This window comes from Artibeus jamaicensis, unplaced genomic scaffold (assembly GCF_021234435.1).
Source record: "Artibeus jamaicensis isolate MK-2021 breed Jamaican fruit bat unplaced genomic scaffold, CSHL_Jam_final contig_415, whole genome shotgun sequence".
NCBI lineage: Eukaryota > Metazoa > Chordata > Mammalia > Chiroptera > Phyllostomidae > Artibeus > Artibeus jamaicensis.
The window spans coordinates 35,829,794-35,847,273 of NW_026521823.1; the positions used below are offsets into that span (position 1 = coordinate 35,829,794).

A 17,480-nucleotide genomic window follows, 5' to 3' on the forward strand; every position below is an offset into this window, starting at 1 on the left:
CTTGAGCTAAAGTCCTATGAAGAACGTGTCCCTTCAAATTGCGCATGATGACACTGATCCCATAATGGTTTTAAAAGCACAGGAATTATGTTTCACATTCCTTTTCTCAGGAATTCAAAAGAAAAATAGCTCTTGCTTTTCAGTCATTTGTCCAATGAACATTAATCAAGTTCGTGCTCTGCTCCAAGCACTATGCTAAGAACTGGAGGCCAGATGACGAGAAATAGCAGTCTTGCCCCTGATCTCACGGAGCTTACTTTCCCTTAATAGGGACAGAGACCAACAACATAATCTCATGACCAATGTAAATGTTACTGCTAGGAAAAGGTCTTGTGAAAAGTACATGGGCCTCCATACCAAAGGAACCTGAGTTAGTCTGGAGAACAAAGTTTCTCTGGAAAGGATTCTACCCTGAGAGTTGAAGGTTGGATAGGAGGAGTTCAATAGGAAGGAGGAAGAAAGAGTGTTCTAGGCAGAGCGAAGTCGTACACACGAAGGCCTTGCTGCCTGAAAAAAGAGGTTTATGAACATTGAGGACGAAACAGCTTTAAAAGCCGACCTTTGTGACTACGATACACCCTCCTGTCTCTGTCTGCGATCCTGGTTGGTGGCCGGGTTCCTGGGGTTCCAAGTAACATTCCGTTTAATAACAGTGAGTGACTTAGCAGTTCGGGGAGCTCGAAGCTGTAGCCCGTTCTAAGAAGTTGGGTGATGAGCATAAGTTATAATATGGAATAGAGGGAAAACAAGATGTGAATACCCGAGTGTGTCTTGAAATTCTGAATTCGGTTTTCTGATGTTTGTTTGTTTCTTTATTTCTTTGTTTGTTTTGGAGAGGGAGACCCAACCTCCTTTCTCCTCCCGCTGCCCGAGCTCAGATGCATGGTCACGGTCAAAATCTTCTCTGACTTTATTCTGCACTTTTCCTTACACATGAAAGGCAGCCATACAGAAACCAACTCGGGATTTCATTACCTGTTTTTCCGGGCAGTCTGTCATTGGACTCACTGACTAAACTAACAGGACATTCTGAGAGCTTTTGCTTGAGGATTCTGGGAGAGAAACTAACATTATTTTTTAAAGTTACCAGGCAAGAGGAAGCTGGTATGCATGCCTGAAAGTTCACTTCTTAAAATTTCTGAAGTTCATTTCGCTGACTCAGAATGACCTTTGGAGCCATTATGTCTGTCACTCAGCGATTTTACCGACTGGCCAGCCTGTTCTGATTTCTGCCTCGGCAGAAGCCACACATTAATCTCCTCCCTCGGTCCTGACATGCAAGATGGCCGGAGCATTTATTAATTCACCTTTCACTTAAATTGGTTTTCTTTTTGCTTTCACTGCATCCAACATCTTGGACCGACTATTCTAGGTTTTTAGCATAATGTAAAATGGGGCCAAACCTCTACTTCTTAAGTTGGGTTTAATAAATAAAACTAATAGCTGAGATTGATTACCCTTTTAGACAGCCAACTACAAAACCTAAGATGGATTGTATAATTTGCAGCTCTATGGCATGTATTAAATTTCCAGACACAAGATAAATAATTCATGTAAATAACTAAGAAAAGATACCCAAGAATGAAGTTGTGTGGTTATCCTTTTATAGTGGGGAAAACAAATGATGAATTTTATTAGCTCTTGAACTGGGATGGCCTATAAATGCATGTTAACGAACCACTGCCTAATTGACACTGGTGTATATACCAGGGAAATTCTTTATCTGTCCTTATCTAGAGTCTTGCTTAATTACATAACTAGACTCTTCAAGAAGTGAGCTCTATGCTTACAGTTTTCTTCATTTCTCTAAAGTCTACCTGCTACCTTGTGATTTAAGAAATTAAAGTCCCTGGGATAACTGGGAGGGGGGTAGAACAAGCATAAAGGATATAGGTGTTAAATTCTTCTTCGGTGCCAAGAAATAGAACCCATTGGATAAAATACAGAGTAAGTCTTGGATTTTGTTTATATTTCCCATGCTTATATTGATAAGCTTAACATAATCACTTAACCCTTCAGGTTTCATAACTTGCAAGATAGGGATAAAAAAATCCATTTCATAAGGCGGTTTCATTGTTTAATTAGATTTGCAGAAGCCAAGATAATCCGGATATCCTCCCTGGGAAATGTAGAAATAAGAGCTGGCTTTTCAGGGCTTTTACTGAGAAACCGTGCCCACTGGCCCTGAGGCTGGGACATTCAGGCCTGCGGTTCCAGGGAGTGGCTGGAGCGCTAAACCACCAAGGACCAGATCTGTGGCTGGGCGTGTGGACCCAGGGATGCAAAGATGAGTCCCTCCAGGCCCTCCGCAGCTCCGCAAGCACCGGAGAGCGGGAGCAGGGCTGGGGGTTGCTCTGCATCGAATGCTGCACTGGCCTGTGAAGTCCTCCTTGAGGGTCTACAAGGTCAAGATTAGATTTTTCCGAAATATTCTCAAGATGTCCCTGTTTTCCAAAAGTGTACAGGGGGATGTTTATAATGTGAGCCATGAGCAACTTTTTTCTCCATCTTTAGGAGAATCTTTATGATGACTTTCATCATGTCCGTTTTACACACGAGAAAACAGAGAAGAGTTCCGTTATTGGTCCAGGGCCACACAGAGGGGCACAAATGAGATTCAAGCTCCAGCCTTTACCTCACTCTCTACCCTGTTGTTCATGCTCCTGCGGTCCTCTCCTGTGTTAAACTTCATTCTTCACACAGGATTAAAAGTTAACTAACCTTTACCAGGGATGACAGTTTGAATGACAGGATTTCCTGGGTTTGGGTTCTAGGTTAAAAGTGCTGGAATTCGAGTGGGTCTGGGTGTACATTCTTCCCAGGAAGCATTTCGGTTCTGGATTCAATTACTCGGGCCGCCGGGCCTCTAGAAGCCTGGAAGCTGATGTGGCTGAAACAGGCATATGCTCCCCCACTTGAACCACCTTCCGGTGTGTATTTATGTACAATGTACCCTGACACTTCGTAAACGCCAACGAGAAAAGAGTGTTGGTAGTCTGTTCCAGGCGCCATCCGGCCCCATCACAGCGCACAGGCGCTGGGCACTGTCACGGAGCCCCAGGGATCCAGCCGCCCAAACCCGCAGGGAAAACCGAACTGGGAAAACCCTGCAGGCACGTGTTTAAAGAAACAGAAGGTTGTTTCACCAACTTACATTTTGTTGCGTGACACAGCTGAGGTATCACGTACTGTAATTAAGGTCACCAAATAAAAGCCTTGCTTAAAGACTTTTGGAACCTGGAAAATTATCTAGAACAGTGTGACTTGGTGGTAGGAACCCTGATGATAGGAGATTTTGCATCTCTATCCTGACTGGACTCTGTTCTGAGTGGGTTGCACTGATGAAGGAGTGACTTCTCCGGGCGATCACCCCATTCCCTCTCAGAAGGGAACACTTCACAATCACGACCTTGAACGTGCCACAAATACTACCTGACCTCCTGTGCCTGTCTGCAGTCCAACAAGTAAACCCAGTCACTCCCCGAAGTTTAAAATGTGCCGTCTCACTGCCATCAGACCCTATGACTTTCATTTCAGATATTGAATATCTAAGGGTGGGAGACTATTTTGTTTTCCCAAACAACCTTCCGTATTGTGATGGGCTCAGAGACCTTAGGTCCTGGCTCTAGTTTTCTCGTGCCAATGCAGTTCGTGACAAATATTGGATGTGGCATTCTTGGAGATTTGAAGATCAGGAGAAGTCAAATCCTCATTTATAATCAAATCTGGAGACTCAGTCGATGGGCTCTCGGTCCCATGCCAAACTTTTCTATCTAAAAAGGTTGGGTAAACTATATAAATATAATTATATTGAAACCAAAACTGGAAAATGGAATGAGAAATCACTGGATACAAAAAGAGAAGAAATTCGAAGCTGAGTGGAAAACAGGAGTTGATCCACGGGGCCATCAGACCCCGATATAATCCCAGGCCCTGGGTAGGGGAGGCGGGTTGGGGCTTTAACAACATGTGGTTCCTGTATTCCAACCTCAGGCAGGCAGAGAGTTAAGATAGAGCCAAATACTTTAAGGAACTGCCAAATCCACAAACAGAGGACTAGAAATTGGCAAAAAATCTACTATATTTACGTCCTTCTCAAACACAATTTACACTCAGTTGGAAAAGGCCCAAGCAAAGGGTCTCTTGGCACCAGAAGACTCAGCATCTTTACTAAGTAATGGTATTTCTGACCCTCGCCTAAATCATGCATTCTTTTAAAGTGAGGATTAAGACAACGCAGGTGAAGTCAAGTTTTCACTTCTGTTTCTGCTACACATGAGGTGTGACTCATCATCCACGGTATCTGTCCTTGGTTTCCCGGTTACGATTCTCTGACCGTGATCATAAATACTCCAGATCTCTCATCAAGAAATCATAGGGGCGGGGTTCCCCCAAATAATGTTTACAAGGGGAATCCATAGGGCTCAGGCAAAAACGGTTTGTTAGTAATCAAACTGTTTTGCTTCGACTATAAAATAATTAAGAACAGGCTCAGCACTATTTGCAGAGTTCGTCAATCCAAGCTTTTGATTTCACCGTCAGGAGTCCTATGTGGGGAAATAAAGCTGCAACCGTATTGTCAATCTGAAGCTTTCGAGGGTTCTTGGAAGACCTAACATTGTGTCCATCCATGACAGATGACTCAATAATGACCAAGAAGGAGGTTCTTCGCATTCTCGGTGGGAACGGCTTAGTGCTGACCAAGCATCTGTGGATGTGTGGCCTCCATCACCACCCTTCACTTACAGACACTTCTGTAGTCTACAGGTACTATACAAGGTTGCTGTGGAAACATCTCTGCTCCCCATTTTCAATGAAGACCTTGATTTCTGTTTCCCAATATTATCTTAACGAGAAAAATAGTCGTGATAGTGAGTATTACTGACTCTAGGCTAGGACTTGTGATCATGTGATTCATGTACTTCACTCATTCATTATTTGCAGATCAGAAAACAAAGACTCTCTGAGCCTAAGTAACCTTTCCAAGGTCGTGCATTAAGAAGATTAGAGAAGGTATGAGAGCCCAGGTGTGTTTGACTCAGATAAGGCATTGGTTTTATCTCATGTAACCTCTGCCTCTAACAGTAGAAGTCGGTGTTGGGAATAGAGGAGCCCATGGAAGCCCACATTCATGATATAAATACTCCACAGTGATGCTAACATTCTAATAGGGAAAAGACTGCATTTGTTGATTGTATCCATCTATAAATGTGGTCTATAGTGGACACTTTAACAGTATACATCATTCAATACTCACAATATCCTAAAAACTAGCTTATTATTCCCATAGCTAACTGTTCCCATTTTACAGTCCTTGGTCCCATCTTACTGTTAAAGGCATTCAGGCTCAGGATAATTAAGTGATTTTTCATAAATTCATGGAGAAAATAAGTAGCTGGGTTCTAGTCCAGATGCTTGATGCTAAATCGTGCTGCCACCTTATAAATGCATCCTGAAGGTTACTTTCATACTAAGTCTATGTACACAAAACATGTTCATATTCTTTCATGGACATGCGCAATCTGTATTTTGTATTATGGAGTGGCCTGAATCAAAATAATAAAAACATCTCCCAAAAAAGTAAAATTCATTTATTTATGCATATAAATATATGTTACTATTTATTTATAATTATATAAATATTATATATATACATATATATATATATATATCACTAATCATAGACTGTTAAAAGCTAAAAGGGATTTAGGCTCATAAAATACAATCTGCTTAACCTTGAAGTGAGGAGCCTGGTGCCCCAGGGCCTCCCCAGTTTACACAGCAAGTGATTCGTGTGGGATTGTGGGCAAGTCTCCGAAGTGGCAGCTAAGAATTTGATTTGTTCAAAAACCATGCCAATTGTGAAGATGAAGTCAATAAAACAAATAGCACTATGTCTGTCGTGTTCCAGTGTTGGCTGGATGAGGATCATGATGAGGATTAGCAGCTTTGTTCCAACAGGACTATATTGAAATTAGGAGATTGGATCTCATGGTCTTTTATACTGGATCCCTTCTTGTAGCCACACACATGGTCTCTGTGTGCATTGTACAACAATGACATTCTCCACCAATTGTTTGTCTGGCCACAATCACCATTTATTCACATACCGTACAAGTTCTTGTCTGGTTTCAACTGAGCACACAATGAGAATGTCTTATAATTTTTTTTTAAAAGAAAGCCAAGCACTTTGGGCTTCTCAATACAGATGTCGCCAGAAATGGCATGCAAAGCCGGAGAGTGGCATGATGACCACCCAGTTCTCCTGCGGGAGCCCCAGATTATGCACGGTGTCCTATCTTTATTACAAACAGCACCCTTTTTAACTCCTAAAAATGCCTAAATCTAGAAAATGAAGTGTGCGATCTGAGTTTCATTTCCAAATTGGCTTCAAAGTTAAGCAGAAAGCTACTTTCAAGATGTTGGCAAGGTTATGAATGTGACCTAGGCTACAATCCAGAAGTTGTCACTTCACTGCAGGTGGGACAATAAGGAATTTCCTGTACTCAAGGGGGAGGCTAGATAGTTTTCTGGGTAAGCCAGGTGACGACTTATAGGGGAACCAGCTGATTACATACTACATTTTAGTATGCAACAACAAATTGTAAATAGATGCAAAACACTTCCCTCTTTATGAATGGATGCAAGAAACATGCAAATCCTCCTGCACTATTCACTCATGGAAGGCTGCCCCCTGGCTCCGTGCTTGGGTCTCTGAGCAGCTGCATCCCAAGCCTCCTGCTGCATGACCTGGCTATTACCTGCAGCTTTTACATTGCATGTTGTTACTAACACAGACAATAGCATGCGTGAGAGACAACATTATTATCGCTGCAGAAACACGCTGTCTCCTCCAGGGCACAGAGCAGGACCCCCTCTAACTAACCATCACGACGCAGCTCCGAATGTCACTGTCACAAGTTATGTGCACCTAGGCTCTCCACAATGCTTGGACCATAACATACAATTAACGCTAACAACTCGGCAGCAGAATACTGTTCACTTCCAATGTAAACGTAACGGGGGCTTAAGGGAACACATCCTAACGCAATAACCTTATCTTTGTCAGGAATATTTTCTGATTATAATAGAAACCTACTGACATTTACTTAGAGTCATGGAAAATGTAGTGTAAGGTCGTGATGGGAGAGGCATCCCACAGGGCAGTGGTAGAACATGCTGTTAGGTCTCTTATCTGATGGGCTCAGATAAGAAACAGAGCGCCGGAGTTTGGAAAATTCTTATGATCACTTGAAAATAAGAGAGTATTTGAACAAATTTAAAAATCTAGTCACTGTGAAGGCTGGTATTGTCCTGGTATAGCATGTGCAGTATAAGTAATTAACCTTATCATTAAAAAAATTAGTGTATGACATAAGATACAATGTATTCCCAGGGCCTACTCAGGCTCACTCTGGGCACACACTCTCTCCATGACTTACGCCTGAAACTGAAGTACTGACTATATTCAACATGAAGTAACCTTGTCATCTTAGAATTTAGGGTGCTGCCAGGGAGACAGATGGGACAAGCAGAGGCATCCAGCCGCCTCACTAATCCTGGTGACAGTCCTTTACAGAAACCGTTGTCATAAGACTTGATGCTGTGTATGTCCCACCTTCCCTTCTCCATTTCCTGAAAGCTAAGATTGTAAGGGCTGGGTCAGGCACAAGCTCATTCTGCCTGGCGTTTACTGCTCTTGCCCTTATGCGAGTACCTTCTCACTCCTGAGAAAACTATAGAAGGAGCTACCCGGTCACTGGCAGGAAAAGTATAGAGAAAAAAAAAGAAAAATCCTAGACAAAGTAAAGGCAGGGAAACTGACGATCAGCAAAATTTTTTTAAAAAGAAAAGAAAAAAAAAAAGCTTAAAAACACTCTGCCTTTGTGTTCTGAGTTGACCCAGAAAGGAACGAGGATCGACTGATGTCGGTTGTTTACGGAGCAGTCAATCCGAGATGTTATCCTCACCCGTGCTTTTCAGGTAAAGAAACCTGACTCAGCGAGGTGAACTAAGTCACACCGCTGTTTTCCTTTCACTTCCTCAAGGTGGTTTTTCTCGACCGGGCTTCGTGTAGGAGTGTTCGGCAAATGGTGTTAGGTAATCTGGAGGTTTGAGGAACATGCTGCTTACTAACAAGAGCCAGTTAGAGGAAAACGTAATTAAGGGAAGCTGGTCACACAAATCCCTAGCAGTACAGCTGTGGGGGGTGGGGGAGGGAAGCACCTAATCTTTCATATGAACACATCAGGCGTGGATAGTTTACAGCAGCAATGAGATCCCAAAGCCTTCCTTGTGCAGCGTCTAAGAACACTTGCTCTGGTCTTTACTAAATCAGCGACAGCTTAGGAATTGTTGCGGATCGATCCTTTATTTGGTGCCTGGGGGAGGGGTTCCGGCGGCCTTTGGGGCGCCCTGTCGCAGTCGTTGCCGGCCTCGGATTAAGCACTCGGTGTACCACTGCTCCAGCTGCAGCTGCCGCTTCCGGTTCTGCAGGCGCCTGCGGGTGGCCTGCGCCTCCCGGCACTGCCGGGCCTGCTGCATTAGACCGTCCAGCAAGCGCTGGTTCTCTGTGTGGAGGTCGTGGCAACACTCCACAGCGAGCCTCTCCGCCACGGCCTGCAAGGCCTGGGCCTTACTTTTCGGCCCCTTTCTTTTTGTCTTTCCCAACAGGCCCCCGTCTGGCTGGCTCAGCTGCTTCTCCAGCAGCGCTTTCTCCTGGACGTAGTCAGCGTAGGCCTTGGCCTTCAGCTCACCCCGGGGTTTCTTTAGCTCTTCCTGCAACATCTGTATTTCTCTGTCCTGCTTCTCCTTCACTAGCGAAATGTCTCTCACGGCTCGTAACTGCCGCTTCAGATCAAATTCCTTCTTCTCCTTCTCCAAGAGCTGTTTCTGAAGTTCTGACGTTTGCTTCGCGTACTTGGAGGCTGACTCTTCTCTCCTTTGTTGGATTTCCCCACTTTCCTGTGCATACTTATCCCACAGCTTGCTCATTTCCCTTCTGTACTCTTCGGTTTTGTTGGTCAGGTGATCCAGCATGAATTTAGTGTCAGCCTCGACATGGAACTTTTCACGGAGTAGCTGCCTGGTTTCTTCCAATACTGTTCTCTGCTGGGCTTGAGCTTCTTTGACTTGCTTGTCCAGCTTCATCACCTCCACAGTCTTTTCCATAAGCCGCATGGCTGCCTTTGTTGGCTCCTCCGGTTTCAAAAAATTACTTATCAGACTCAGATATGGTGTAAAGGTAATACTGGAGGGCGCTGTGAATCTGCGCCCGGGGTCCGGGCCTTCCTCCCGCAGGTCGCTGAGAGCCACCGAGGCCCAGGAGGTGTTTTCGGAGACCTGCAGCTCCCGCTGAATGCTGCAGCGTGAGGAACGCCCGTGCGATTTCTGGGCTCTGGGCTCAGCCCGCGGGTCACCGCGCCGCCGGGTCCCGGCCGAGGAGGACTTGAGCGGCACCCCACTCTCCTCAGGGCCCTTGAGCGCCACCGCCGGCGTGGACGGTGCTCCCGGCCTCTCGGTTAACTCGGTTAACTCGGTCCGGGATGGTCCTGGGGTCCCCGCTGGCTCGGCGGTCCTGGTCGGTGCGGCCCCGGCACTCTGGTTGCTGGCGGCGCTGCTCCCTGCCCCCGGGGCGCCGCAAGTGCTTTTTCTCTGGAGGTGGAGGCAACACGCCAGGGAATTTCTGTGGCCAGACAGGCCGGTGGGCCGGGGCCCCTGCGCCTGCAGCGCCTTTCCGACCACGCAGAGCTGGCCCTCCCCCGGCCACCTGCAGCCCCGCTCCCACTGCCGCGCGCTCCCCTCCATCGCGCTGAGGGCGCTCCGGGGCGGGGTTGCACTGGGAGTTGTCGCTTCGCCCTCCCCTCTCCCGCGAGCTAAAGTTCGGTGGAGCCTGAGCCGGTTCTACTGTCTTTCACAATCTGGAATGTGGAACTGGAACCGTTGGTGGCGCCCCAGGCACGTTTCCATGGTGACCAGGCAAAGGGGCAGAGCCAGCTGAGTGCGGGCGGGGGGCGGGGGCGTCGAGGCCCGGCCCCAGTGTCTGTTGGACTTCGGAATATTTTTTTTGGGGGGGGGGAATCTGAAGTTCTTATGAGGGGGGGATTGGTAGCCCTCTGCTGCTTCTCGGTGTCTTAGTTTCTTGATAGTTTTTCTGTCCCTGGGATGAGGGGGCGTCAATGGTGTATTTGCTCTGAGGCCCCCCTCTTGTATTTGCCAGCAGGCCGTCAATTATCCCTGGGTTTCGGGGGGTCTATTTCGGTTGCCACAGCTTTTCTGGGGACAACGGCAGCTGCACCAAATCTCGCGTCTGAGCAAGACTTGGTGCATTCCTGGGTTCTTCTCTTGGCCATCACAGACTATAGCCTCTTGGCTTCAAAGCCCCCGCCCGGGACGCTGCGGTCTTTGTGCCGTCTCCAGGCCGCGTGGGACTCCAGGAGCTGGATGGTCTGGCTCTGCGGCTGGGCGGGAGCAAAGCCCAAGGCCAGGGGCTTGAAGGAAGGCACCGTAACAGGGCTGGGACTCTGGGCCCCGAGGAACCAGAGAAGAAAGGCGCCAGCGCGCAGCAGCCAGCGCCCGGGCTGTCTCCAGGAGGGGTCCGGTGGCCTGGCGAACTGCGCCCCTGAGGGCCTCTGGCCCTCACAGGTTGCCCTTCGGGGGCCGGGGGATGCGGCTCGGAGCCGAGGCTCCTTCTGCGAATTCCAGCAGGGTTCACGTGGGTGAGCAGGTGCGAGCTCTGCTGAAAAGATTCGTCTATGGCGAGGTTTCAAAGGGTGTTCTAGGGAAAGCTTTTTAAATTACACTATTTACCAAAAAGACTATCTTTATGTATTACTGGCCTATTGAAATTTTTCTTTTCAATCAAATTCCATTCATTTCTATATAATGCATGTAACAGCTACCATGCAAATATAACCATAACCAAACATTGTCCTCATTTTTGCTACTCCTCCTATTTCTTCCTACTTCTATTTGTGAAAGTTTGAATCCCTCCTTGATGCCCGCAGGTCCATAATTATCATTGTTTCATGACACCCACACTATAAATTGTTCATTATTTTGAGTAATGCCTTAATTTCAAATATACCCATGTATGCTTTCTGCTTTTTCTTCTGTATTTTTCCCCTATGTTGGCTCAAAGACTTCTGGCGTCTGATTTTTCCCCGATAGTGTCCCGAGGCCGGCAGTGCTGCAGGGGGTTAATGCACCAAGCGCATCCGCACTTCCTCCATTCCACTCTTACTTCGGTCCTGTTCTCTCCCTTTGTTCTCCTGTTTCCCTGCATCTGGATGGTCCCTTCCGCCCCGTCTGGTCTGTTCTTCGACCGCTTCCTGCAAAATGGGGCTCCCCCTTAATTTCCTCCCGACAGCTTTACTTGACTAAACCCATTGCCGTTTACCCCGAGTCGTTCTTCTGTACATGTAGAAGACCTCTACATAGTCTTCTGTAAATAATACATTATAGTATCATGTGCTTGGTATTTGTTCTCGTAATTTCTGTTCAGTTATTTAGTTACGTACTTTGGGATAGTTTACTATACACCCCTGTCATCTCTGAATTTTCCTTCTTATTAGCATTAATTAGAGCCGTTATATAATGTAAATGTGTACTCAGTTGCTTAATGCCTGTCTCCTCTGTTCGCAACTGTCTGTCTCCTCTTAGAATGCAAGCACTTTCACCTCATTGCACTTGGGTGGACCTTCAGAGCCTAGAATAATACAAGGGCTGTCCGGAAAGTATCCATCCGTGTACTGTGAAAAATAGAGACATTTATTGAAGGAATACAAGTTACGAGAAACGTGGTACACAGGACGATGACACCTCAGTCCCCTTCAACGTAGGCACCACGGGACCTCATGCAGTTCTCCCAACTGCAGCACAATGTTCCTTCTGCTCTGGTAGCAGAAGCTACGGAATGAATTTTGCCACGACACGTTTCATGCCGAGATCCTGTGTGAAAATCTCAGACACAGTAGTTTTTTGGAATCCCTGTTTCAGCTACTAGTTCTCACACTGTCAGTCACCAGTCTTTGCTGATGGCAGCCCGGACATGTTCCACATTCTCAGGTGTCTTGCTTGTCACAGGCCTTCCAGAATGTGGGTCACTTTCAACAATTCTCGGCCATCTCCAAAGTGTTTGTGCCACACTTTTCCTTGTGCTGCACTCATTGCATCGTCCCCGAAAGCCTTCTGAATCAACCAAATAGTTTCTGCAGAGAAATGCTCAAGCTTAATGGAAAATTTGACGCAGATTCACTGCTCTACTCGCTCAGTCATTGTGACAGCCGCACAGTACACATGCTCACTTAACAGTGTCTACCGCCCCCACTGACTAGTACAGTGAAGTCGTCACTGTTCACGCATGCGCATTCCAGCCCCCTCTCCTTGGCTGCCAGGTTGCACCATTGTTGTGAAAATCATTCTCCTTATACTAACAATGGCTGGGCTTTTTCTGGACAGACCGTTGTATACGTAGTAAGTGCTGAGTAAATATTATGTCTTTGAAATACCATTCAGGATATTAGTAGAATGGAACTGCTTACAAATGCTTGCTGATTTTTTAAACACCATTTTGTCTCCACTCCCTCACACTTTCTGCATCAGTTGGGAAGTAATTAATTGCAAGATGCAGAAAACCTAATGGAGTAAAACTAATGGACTTAAAAGACTCAAATAAAAATAAACTAGTTACAAAGGTGGGCATTTCTAGTATCTGTTTGACAGTTCCATGTTGTCACCCAGGACCTACGTTCTTCCCACCCTCTCCTTCTCCATCCAAAGCTTGTCAGTTTTCAGTCGCACTCATGAAATGTTACAGCCCAAAGATGGTGACCACATTCTCATGCTTCAAAGTACAGAGCATATGGCAAGGGAAATAATGTCAAAAAGATCAACTCACTCTTGCCCTGACTGCTGTGGCTCAATTGGTTGGATGTCATCCTGCAAAACAAAAGGTCCCCCATGCAATTCCCAGTCGGGACACATGCCTGGGTTACAGGTTCAGTCCCTGGACCCGGCACATACAAGAGGCAACAGATCAGCATTTCTCTCTTGCATGGACAGTTCTCTCCCTCGTTTTCTCCTTCCCTTCCCCTCTCTCTAAAAAATAAATATATATATTTTAAAATCTACTCAATCTTGTCAGAATCCCAGCCCCAGCAGCCTTTTTCTGGTTCCAGTGGCAAGAACTGAGTCATGTGACTACTTTTGGACTCACCGTGAGCAGAGGAAAAGCACTGCCATTAATGATCCATCCTGATTCATCCCATTTTCTTTTTCAGCAAAAGGAATGGAAAACTGCTGGTTATGGAAGCAACATTGTGCGCACTTTTCTGTTATGTTACATGAACCACATTAAAGTTCTCTTTACTTCAGAACCTTCAAGCTCTTCAGCACATTTTCCTCCTGATTCTTTTCATCATTCTTTTCCTTCGGAAAAATTTCTTCTTAAAATTGCCTAATGAAACACTTACTTTCTCAAGCAAAATACTTCTTCCATTTATTTTTTTACATACTCAAGTTCTATATTCTAATTCTTTTTCTTTGTAAACATGCAGAGACATACCACATTCTCTTTTTAGAAAGATTTTGTTTATTTAGTTTTAGAGAGAAGGAAAGGGAGGGAAAAAGAAAGGGAGGGAATCATTGACGTGAGAGAGAAACATCCATCAGTTGCCTCTCGCACGCCCCCAACCTGGGACCTGGTCTGCAACCCAGGCCCCAGTGGAGAATCACACCAGGAACCTTTCAGTTTGCCAGAGGACACCCAACCCATTGAGCCACACCCGTCAGGGCAAGACATCACAGTTTCTAAAGAGACATATATCATTTTGTCCCTCCCTTTCCATTCTTCATATTCATGTCTGTTTCTGAACTGTATTAGAAATCTCAGAGACCAAGAAAATGTCTTCTGCTCTCTTTATAATGGCCGGCAGCATTTCGTAGGTGCTAAATATAGTTGACTTGTCCTTTCCCTTTACGGTTAATCAGAGATATATAGGCTTTCACAGGAAGCAAAAGGAATCAGACCTTTATAGTCCAGAAGCACTGGCCACATTACAAACACCCTCTACTAACTCGTTTATATTAACCTCTTTGCATGCTTGCTTGTTGCTGTCATCAGAACATCACAGAACACAGTGTATTTCATTCCACCTTCCCACCATCTTTCACAGAGGCAAAAAAAAAAAAAAAAGGAGCTGGGTTTCCATGGTAACACAAGTGTGATAGGGGTATCTGGGCATAAGTGAGACAATACTCAGATTCCGTGGGGAGAGGAGAAATAAAGTTTTTCTTTTTCTTTTTTTCTCCCAGCCATGACTTTCAGAAGCTAGAGAGACCCTGAGGTGTCACTGTACAGTGTCAACTCCTCACTGTCACACAGGTTTATGGCTCTTGGAGGAAATGTAATGTAACTTTACCTCATTTTTACTTTGTCTTTCTCATAAACAAATGAATGGAGACATCGTAAGTTCTTATTTCTAAAGTCACTGTCAGACTAGAAAGTTCCCACTGGGAATGATGAAAGGATCAGGAGACAGACGCACCCAAACCTTCAGAATTCTCCACACACCCTGACACCCTTTCTTAGAGCAGCCAATCCAGGGGCCACATCAGCCTTGCAGTTGCCTTCAAAGGGCCACAGTAATTTTAGGACTGTGTAAATGCAACGACTCCTTAACTGCTAAGGAGATGAAACTTCATTTGGCCCCTGAAGGCAACCAGGAGGCTGCTGTGCCCCCCCCCCGCCCCCGCTGGAAATGAGTTTAACACTCCCCTGCTAATCCTTCAGCCAGCTTTTCACATACAGCCTCGAATCAATATGAGAAAATACGCTCTTCCTTATGTTTCTTTTGCCTGTCAGAGATCAAAAATCTACTTTCATGGCGGCATTGCTAATGAAAACTGAGGAGGCCTATCAGTATGAGACTCAGGAGGGGCGACTATCCTAAGACCTGCAGTCTCTCCACTTCTTATCAAGAAAGTCGGCATTGGTGAAAGGTCAGGGAAAACAACCTGAGAAATGTCTACAATTCTCTGACTCAATATTTGTGAGTGTGTGTGTGTGTGTGTGTGTGTGACGACTTCTACCAGATGCAGTACAATCCTGAGCTTCTAGGAACCTAGAAATGAAATGAGTTGCTAAGGTTACATTCTGGACCCAGAATCCCAGTGCAAATTTCTAAAATTAAAAAAAAAAAAAAGCCAATGGACCTTTATTCCTTGCAAAGTGAATGGTTTTTCAGCTGCACGGGTACTAAACAGAGAAAAAGTTTTGATGCTTCTGGACTCTCTCACTGGGCCCCCAACAAGCCTAGAAATTCTTACCACAGCAATACACAATTTGAATCTTAAAAGAGACAGTCGCTTTCTTTTTCTGAAAGAAGCTTAGCTGTTACTAAGCTAAAATAACCACAAAATAAGCAGACAAGTTTAACCCAAAAAGCCCACACGTGAAACTTCATTTCAGATCTATGTGAGCTCTTTTCATTTTAATTCACTTATTCATATTACTAGCTTAGAATGAGATATCAGATCCTTTTTGGTTTCAATTATCTTAAAATATTCCTGATTCTTAGTTCTCTTGCAAATTGCCTTTACTGCTAATTCTAGCAGCTCAAATATAACCTCTCATAGTCTGATGATTTGCAATCAAGAAATAATGACTGAGTTCTGTTTTACTACACACAGTGACAGGGCACTCGCCTCCATTATTTCAAACAAAAATTTGGTGTGTGTTGCACTATAGCAAGACAATGCAAGTGTAAATTATCCATTCTAACATAATGGAGCCACAGCGCTGTAGGCCGCTGCCAAATCTGAGTACATCTTTGAAGTAGTTTGGTAACTACAGAAACGTGAGCAAAGAACACCTGGTCTGTCCAGGAACTCGGACCAAAATCCCCTCTATAATGACCTTCTGAGGAAGAAGAGTGAGTTGGTGTGCCGTGATCAAACGCGAGAACTACGCAAACTTATTATTCCCGAGAAATATGAGCTAGCAGTGGATGAACGTAGACGAGTTCAAGAAGGACACAGTTTAAAGGAAGGTAAATTCAATAACCGGTTACTACAAAATATAACCCAGAAATATTTGAAGATGTACCTTCTCCTAAATTTGACGTTATGGGTGGGAGAGTGTGCGTTGTAACTAAGATTTAATGCTGCAAAGGCACAGAACGGTACGTTTTAAAACTGCGTTGTTAACAATGTTTTAGGAGGTACGCACGGAGGACCCGTGCAACTGCTGCAATACGTCTCCCTAAGCAGTGGAAAATGTCTCACACTAAAGACAGAAGTCCCTGTTTCCTCGATTCTTCCCACGATTCAGTTCATCTCCCTCAGCACTATATTCATGCCCATCATTTAGGCAGAATATCACGGAGACGAAGTTAAAAGCGGAATTCTTCACTCTCGCCTGAAACGTCTTATTCCTTTGCCACAAGAGAGCGCAGCGACTGGCCACTAAGTCCCTGACCCCTCCCGAACCTCACCAGCCCTGGAGATGTCTCCGTGCTACCTGCCGTTGGTGGCTAGGGAATTGCGCGTTCTGGTTGGCTCAGCTCAAGCCTTCGTCACTTGTCAGCTCAACTACGATTGGCTGTCAGAGCATGCACAGGGGCAAAAGACCAGCCAGGCCAGGGAATGGGAGGTGGCTTGGCTGATCCAACGACTAGAGTTTTCCCCATTGGCTGATGGGTTGGCGTCACGTGTTTCTGCAGCGACTCTCTATTGGTGGACAGTGGAATCATGGGGTCCAGAGACGTGAACTGGTTGGCTGGAATGAATTCCAGCTTCCCTAGGTATCCCAGCGGTTTGTTGCTATGAGGTGTCCCTGGGTACTTTACTGCGGTTCGCGGCTCCGCTCTCCCGGTTTTCCAAGCGCCCGTAGCTGACAGGGCGTGGGAAGAACACCATTTCAGTGGAGCAGTGAAGAAGGGCGGGGCTGGGAGGAAGGTGGCGAGACTCCCCGCGACGTCCCCTGAAGTGGGCCCGGCTGCTAGTTTTTGGCCTTCGCTCCGGGCAGTGGGCTGCAGTGACCGGTCACCTCTGTCACCTCTAAATGTCTTGATGCTTAAAGCTTCTTTTTGTTGTGTTTATATTCGACCCCTTAAAAAAGCTTCTCGTTCTGTTTATACAAGATAAAAATCAAAACTCAGGAATGGTGACAAAATGAGTGGTGTCTGGCAAGACCCTCATGCCAAGACCTCCTTTTTGGACTTGTCCGTCTCTTTTCACTTCCCTTCTCAGCGATTGCTGAGACTGCCCTAGTCCCTCTAACATCTTGTCTCCGCCAAATTCTGAGCGTGGGATTCTCAGGTTGACGCGGTTCCCGTGTCCGGCGGACGAACTGCGCATGCTCATTACATTGGCCCCGGATTTCGCCTTGGAGTGCGAGTGAGGGTACTGTTGGGTGTCCAAGGTGGTTGTTTGTCTAAAGGCAGGCGGAGGGTACCGGGCTACGCAGAGCATCCCGGGAG

At 45.8% G+C, this 17,480-nt stretch overlaps 1 protein-coding gene across 1 annotated transcript; it reads right to left on the reverse strand.

Annotated features, from left to right (window-relative positions):
- Positions 1-7,947: 7,947 nt before the first annotated feature.
- Positions 7,948-9,826, reverse strand: CCDC121 (coiled-coil domain containing 121). Its single transcript, XM_037132489.2, has one exon. It carries the CDS (start codon positions 9,805-9,807, stop codon positions 8,371-8,373), a length of 1,437 nt encoding a protein of 478 aa, XP_036988384.2. The 5' UTR covers positions 9,808-9,826; the 3' UTR covers positions 7,948-8,370.
- Positions 9,827-17,480: the final 7,654 nt, after the last annotated feature.

What these genes read in the sequence shown, in the direction of transcription:
- CCDC121 (XM_037132489.2), bottom strand. Translation starts at nt 9,807, where the DNA reads ATGGAGGGGAGCGCGCGGCAGTGGGAGCGGGGCTGCAGGTGGCCGGGG.